Source organism: Gavialis gangeticus, unplaced genomic scaffold (genome assembly GCF_001723915.1).
Source record: "Gavialis gangeticus isolate Ggan-Ray unplaced genomic scaffold, GavGan_comp1, whole genome shotgun sequence".
NCBI classification, from domain to species: domain Eukaryota; kingdom Metazoa; phylum Chordata; order Crocodylia; family Gavialidae; genus Gavialis; species Gavialis gangeticus.
The window spans coordinates 12,256,472-12,263,561 of NW_017728980.1; the positions used below are offsets into that span (position 1 = coordinate 12,256,472).

Consider the following 7,090-nt stretch of genomic DNA (forward strand, 5'->3'; position numbering starts at 1 on the left):
TAAGCATCTAAAATGAGCTGCGTTGCTTAGAGCCGCCGGGCTCCAGATCAGCACGAGCCACAGGGGAGGATCCACTGCATGCTTTATGGGGTGCAGTGGGGTTGGGGAAACTTCATGGCCCATCCATAGCATGTCAGTGGGGGGGTCCCAGGGAAGGCAGGAGTGAACACAGCCTGCCCACCCAAGCCTACTGAGGTGCTCCAGAGTGGGAAGCTCTGGATTTGTCCTAGTTGTCTGTTCTTGACTCCTCGACCATGGCAAGGCAGTGGTTGAGGTCTGTGCTTCAGTGCAGAAAGTCTTCAGTTCAAACACTTGGGCAGGAGGGGATGAAGGGGAAAGGGTTATTGCATATGCAAACCATGACTCAATTACTGCTCACCTGTCTTATTCACTGTCCTACATCTCCTGTCCCCCGCCTGTTAAATAGCCCATTAATCACCTCTGACATGCACCTGCGAAGCTCTGTAGGGCAGGGAGATGATCATCATATTTGATGTGTAAACACCCTCCAGCACATTCAGGATGCTACATAATTTACAAATAGAGGCAGGACAATCACATAAGCACACGCGTGCACACACGTTTTCAGTTGTTTTTTCCCACGTGGTAATTTTTTTTTTTAAACCTGCTTCAAAACTATCGAGCGACCAAAGCTGGGGCAGGGGAAGGGGGAGAAAAAGTGAAGGAAAATCAAATCCTGAACAGCTTTCTGTTGTTTTCAGTAGCAAAGGGAAAAAACAGAGAGAAAAATAAAATTAAACTTTGAAACAATTTATAGTGGCTTTTTTGTTTAATTTTGGGGTTTTTTTGATGACCAAATGGAGAATTTTAAACAATTGCAAAATTCTTTGGCTTTGACAAAAGGCCAGCTTTGTCTGAGGAAGTTTGGAGTGGAAGTTTTGAGCAGTTCTAGTGTGAATGTAACAGACCTTCAGTCATAGCCAATTTAGTTGGATCCAAGTGGGTGAATCAGAAGTGAGACTCCTTTTATAGGCTGTAAAGCGAGAAAAAGCCATTATGATGACAATATAGGTAAAACAGTTCGCCCAGTAATCATGCATCTAGCTCACCAAAGCAGAGGTGAAATAAAGCAGAGCTTTTAAAAAACCACCACATTTTTATTTAAAGGATGCTGAGTAAAGGAGCATATATCATACTTCTCTGAATGTTAATTATATTCCCTACTACAATTTTGCTTCCTATTTCCAGTATGAGCTTTACAGACTTCAACTTGCAGCCACTGGATTGTTTTTTTTTAATCAAAATCCTATAGTTATTCCCCCTTATGCTTTAGGTTATAAATTTCATTAATGAAGTGTATCTTAAGCTACCTTACCCTTTCCTTTTTTATTCTACTGTATTTCAAATAAATTGCATTTCTCCTCAAATACATAAAACAATCCAAAATGATGAAAGAAAGGGGAAAATCTATAAAACTAACAAAAAGTGGTATTTATGGGGTCCATGTAATTGTTTAGCTGATAAACTGCCAGATAAATGTCTATATCTCTGATGGAAAAGTCCTACAGGATTTAACCAGGGTCGAAGAGATATGGTTCGCCAAAAATTTAGTCAAGTTCTAGGGACATTACTTTTGAAACCCAGAGAATTTATTAGAGAATTATAACCTTTCTGGAGGGGGCTTGGAGCCTTTCTAAAGTCATTTCTATGGAACCCAACAGAGAATTACATCCTTGTTATTGATTTTGAACTGAAACCTATAGAAAATACATTAATTTTGTTATACAAAAATAAATTTCAACAATCCTTTTATTCTAAACTGAATGTGCCATATCGCATTTATTCACCTTGATATTTCTCTTTAAAAAATGATTTCCTTTGACACTGGAGTCGTTTTGCATTTCAAATCTGAGCGAGAAATAAAGTACACACTTTTAACAGTGACAAGAATTATTCATTGGAGCAACTTTCTTAGGATGCAAGGGTTTCTCCATTTCTTGAACTATTTAAAATCAGATCTAAAATGTCTTTGTGAAATGTATCTCGCTCAAATGAAAGGAGTAGGGGCCGGCTTCAGGGATCCCTGGGTAAAAGTCTCTAATCTTTTGAAGCTGGTCAGCTAGGGCATCATAACAGTCCATTTTGCCATGCTGACGGTCCCTCATATCAGGTGTTTTTGTTGATCAGATGGGTCATAGGAAAAGATCAATGTAGATTTAAAAAAAAAAATATTTGAGATGAAGAGCTCTCTGCATGCACCTATATCAAGCTGGAACCCCATTTTTTCTTTCTTTGCCTCTGTTTGATGGACAAGACCTTCACTCTTTAACCTCCAGATTCAGATGAAGCACAAAGGCGGTGTCAGAAGAAGTCCTTCTTACACGTAGCAGAGGGCTAACAATAGAGAGTCATTCAATCATGATGATTTTCTATTCAGAGGTAAGTATGCTTTGTCCAAAAAGCTAGCTACTGCTAGAGCAAAGCGGGTTTTGAAGTCTGGACTTCAACTCCACAAGATGGGAGGCTGTGGTTGACCAAAAAACTTGCCTCATGAATGGGCTGGAGGTCTTTAGAAGGACGGGTCTCACCAGCCATCTTAAAGAAGAGACTAGACCTAGAAGGCAAGGCCGGGCAGGGAAAAGAAGGGGGCAAGAACAAATCTTGGATGCCCTCAAGGACTGTGACCAAATCCCAAAGACTGTGAAGACTGTTGCAGAAACAAAGGCAGGGAGCAGTGTAGAGGCATTGCTTCTTGTCGGTGGACCTGAATTTCCTGTGCTATGTAAACCATGAAGGAGCCCTGCAAGGTCTGCATCTACATGTGTGCAAGGTATAAACCCAAGTGCTGTATGAGTACAGCTCGGGGAATGATGGGCCTCAATGCCTGGGGAGTCTTGGGGGGAAGAGGGGCTCAGGATTGGCCCTGGGGCTGTTGGACTGCAAGGTTCAGGCTCTGAGGAGGGCTACCCGGCAGAGGCTCTCCATGGCAGGAGTGAAGGTCTTTGCAGCAGGATGCTTTTCTCATTTCGGATGAGAACATTGGTAGCAAGAGCCAGGGTTTTAATGATAGATTAGCCACACCTCAGCAGCTGGGGACACTTAATTTGATAGGTAAATGCTTAAGTGTACATCAAAACTTTTTTGATGCATCACTGAATAGCATCAATACCATCCGGGAGTCTCCAGACAACGTGACTACATTACCAGGCTCATTCAGAGCTATTATAATGTTGCATGTTTTATGGCCCATATCCTGCAATGTGTCCATACAGACAGACCTTGAGGCCTTCTGAAAGCAGGAGGGGCTGAAAGCGGGGTCTGAAGCTCTCTCCACGCTTGCTTGATTATAGGTTCAGCACCAACATTAACATAACTCACAGGGAGTGCCGACCTCTCATCGTTTGAGAAACTCCCTTAAAACAATTCCGTCTAAACACAGGAGTGTAGGACAGCAAGGAATTTCCTGGATCATCAAATCCAGCCCTTGGTATCACAAGCTACCACATCTGACCCCCCTTTTCAGAAACTGGCCCTCTCCATCCTAAAGCTAAGCCGTTCTGGAACATTGCTCCTGCGATGGTGAAAAACTTTCTTCTCAGTTTCGCCCTCAATTTATTCCAGGCTAGTTTGTGCCCATTTCTTTTTCCGCTAACATTGTTCTTTAGTGGAAATCAGTCTTTTCCCTCTCTGGTGTTTACTTCCCTGCCGTATTTATAGAGAGCAAACACAGCTCTTCCACGCAATGCTGCAATATTAATACAATGCAGTCTGGAGGCGAGGCGGGTTCTGCAGAAGGATTAGACTCCTGGGTTTTTCAGTGTAATCCTGCTTCAGACTAGCCCAACCAGAGGCTGCTCTGAATTTCAATGGCAACTGGAGAGACATGGCTGGGAGGCAAGCCTGAGGTTTCCCCAGGAAGCCCCTTGGTGGAGCTATTGCAGCGTGCAAACAGCTGTGGGAGCATCTCTCTGGGCACAAGCCTAGTGAGCAGGAGGATCCAGACCTGGTGGTTCAGTATGGCAGGGTTTTGTTTTTGGCTGGTTCTTCCTAGCTGCTTTGCATGGGGGTGGCTTCAGGCACGTCTGGGTGAGGGAACCGACCGGCAGAAAGTGAGAGGACAGGCAGGCAGGAGCAGCAGGAAGATGAGAGTGAACCGGATCCTGCTCCCAGCGACTTCACTGGCTGCGGTGGAGTGAGGCTGCTGAGCGAGCAGTGTCGTAGGAGAACAGCATGGGTCTTGCATTGTACTCGCGACTGCCCCCATGTCAAGGGCTGGTGTTAAACGAGTGATCTCTGCTATTACCTTGTTGCCCAGCCTGGGTCTGCGAGAGCAGGAACTGAGGCACCGACTGCACATGACCGGGGAGAAGGACCAGCTGCTGCAGGGTGTGGAGAGAATTCATGTCCTGAAGGAGAAATGCAGGAGATGAGTATTTTCTTCACATGTGCCATCAACTCCCTGCAGCTGCATGCGGTACCTGCCACCTCCCTGCTTCCCTCAAGTCTCAACCCAGCGCACAGGTCACACATGCACCTCACAGCCCCAGAAATTGAGCGGCTCCAGTGCTTCTCATCTACGCTTTATTCCTCCCAACAACTGAAAAAAGCATCTGCATGGAGGACAATGATATCTGCATGGAAAAGCTCCCATTTTCCTCATCAAAGAATACATAAATTTGGGGGGTTTGGGCAGCTGAAATTTTGCAGCTGAAAACTCTGGGGTGCCAGTTGTTGCCTCCTTCTCTTCGCTCCCTCCAGAATTCTGTTTTGGGCCTTTCAGGTCTTTTGACAAAATGTATAAAACTCCAAGAAAAATGTCAACTCCCTCCCCCATCCCCAAAGATTTGTGCAGAGGCAGGAATCTTACTTCGGACATTTATACACATGCTCCGGGAGTGAGGAGAGGGGGCACTTTAATTAGAGTGGCTCCGAGAGCTGCTTTAATTCAAGCACCCAAAGCATCTCGTGTATTAGTGTCTCCACACTTAAAAGTGGTGGTGGGTGTGCTTTAAGTAAAGCTTGTCGAACCACTTTAGTTAAAGCACCCCTGCCACCATTTTTCAGTGTGGGGATGCTGATACACAAGATACTGGAGTCTGCTGGAGCGCGGTAATTGCCACACTCTAGGAGAATCAATTAATCGAGTCTGCTCCAATGTGTTATAATTACAGCACACTGGAGCAGCCTCATTGCATGTCCTGACCAACTCCAAGGAAAAACAGAGACAATGCAGAGCCCAGCTGGACCAGCTTCTCTGCAGGAGCAGCACAGACTGATGGATACATCTCCCTGACCATCAGATATTCTGGCTACATGTCCCACGAGAAGTAAAAATTCCTTGCGAGGTGCATCTTCATGAGACATTTACTGTGGAGCTGCCTAATTAGCTCTGCAGTAAAGTCTCCACATCTACACATGCGGCCTTATTAAGTTGCAGTAAACTAATGCAATCTGCTGTAGGATAAGACTTGTAAATACAAGTATTATTCTACTGTGGAATTATTTACTGTGCAGCAACACACGTGTAGATGCTGGCGGGGCTAGCTGGGGCACAAGGACGCTTCAACATAGGGGCTGCCCCCGCACTGTAGCACCCTCATGCCCCAGCCAGCCCCCCTGCAGCTCATTGAGCCGGGTCGGAGCAGCTCTAGGCTGGCAGGATGACCCCCTGGGCCCTCTGCCAGCTGGGGCTGCTCCAACCTGGCTCAATGTGCTGTGGTCCTGGGTGTATGTTGTAACGTGGTGCCCAGGAGCAATACACTTCAGCAGGATAGGCACCAGAGTTTATTGCTGTGAATTAATGACATGTGTAGATGCACCCATGGAGAAGAAGAGGCAAGAATCCTAAACATTCCCCATTACAGCACCGTTGGATGATGTTACAGGCAGGAGGTGCAGTTCCCCCCTCTATAACAGCAAAAGCCTCTCCAGCAGTTAATTCCACGTAAGGGGCTGACAGATGTGCAGCTTCCAAGTCTAACTCATGACACTTCACAGAAAGCACTATGAGTTAGACCAACGCTCCCGACTCAACAGTTGTTTACTGTTGGGTCAGGAGGGTGGGGGAACGAGCTCCATTTGGAGCCTATCCAGCTGAGGAACCGCGTGTCTGTGGCTTTTCCCCCCCCTCCCAGCTCTGGTGTTGTCTGCATGGGGGGAGAAGGGAGGGGAAGGAGCTTGGCCTGGGGTTTGCCCAGTTTGAGCTGGAGTGGAAGCAGGTGGTTTGAAGCCCCCCCAGGCAAGGGGCTTCCGATCTACCTGCCCTCCCACTCTAGCACTGGCTGGACAAACCCCAGCCTAAGCTCCTTCCCCTCCGTTCTCCCACCCTGTCATCATGCAGGCAGCACTGGGGACAGGGACGCACTACATCAGCCCAGCTATCTGACCAGCCAGAAATTAATGAAGGTGCTGCACTTTGGACCACCTTCATCTGAATCCTCATGTAATGAGGGTTAATTTGTCATGTGATATGGGACTTTTAAAGCACCCTGCAGCTGTGCTCTTCTGTTAGGCCATGGATGTAGAGCGCTTTCAAGGGACCGATTGCTTGACAAATGTAGCTTCTGTCAGCTATTCAAGTGCTCAGCACCTATCACTGGGGCCAGAATTTCAAAGGCGCTCAGCACATAGCACGACAAACTGTTAAAAAACTGGCACTTGAGCTCTGTCTTGAGGTCCGGGCACCACAAAAGGGATGAACTGACCACACATCCCAAGGGCAGGGATAAGAGGGAGGTTTTCAAGGGCACAACTGGCATCTAGGCATCTAATCCTGATTGGACATTAATGAGCACAAGTCAGGCACCTACTTGCTATTTATGCCTTTGAGAACCTCTGCCAAGGAATGCACTTCATCCCTGGTGTAGATTGGCATGTGTCCATGGAGTTACTCCAGGGAAGAAGCTGACCTGTGCCAAGTAGATTGAATCGGATTTATGCCACCTGGCTCCAGAGCCGTCATTTTTTTTCACTCTCCTCCTCCACTTTTGTTTCCAAGAGGTGTCTTTGGACTGGCCAGGGCTCCTGCTAGACTGCCGTGACAAATGAATGCCCCAGGCCCCATGCCACTAGGGACTGCTGCAGTTCTCAGAGAGGCCGTGGCACTTACCCCTGCTATTTGGCTTCCAGG

General features: G+C 46.8%; 1 protein-coding gene across 2 annotated transcripts in view; it reads right to left on the bottom strand.

The window, feature by feature from the left end:
- Positions 1-7,090, bottom strand: part of POU2F3 (POU class 2 homeobox 3) — a 52,633-nt gene that overhangs the window by 16,078 nt on the left and 29,465 nt on the right. For both annotated transcript variants that reach the window (XM_019510163.1, XM_019510156.1), the window contains one exon: positions 4,265-4,367. In XM_019510163.1, coding sequence (XP_019365708.1) covers positions 4,265-4,367 — 103 coding nt within the window. The remainder of the gene's footprint in view (positions 1-4,264; positions 4,368-7,090) is intronic.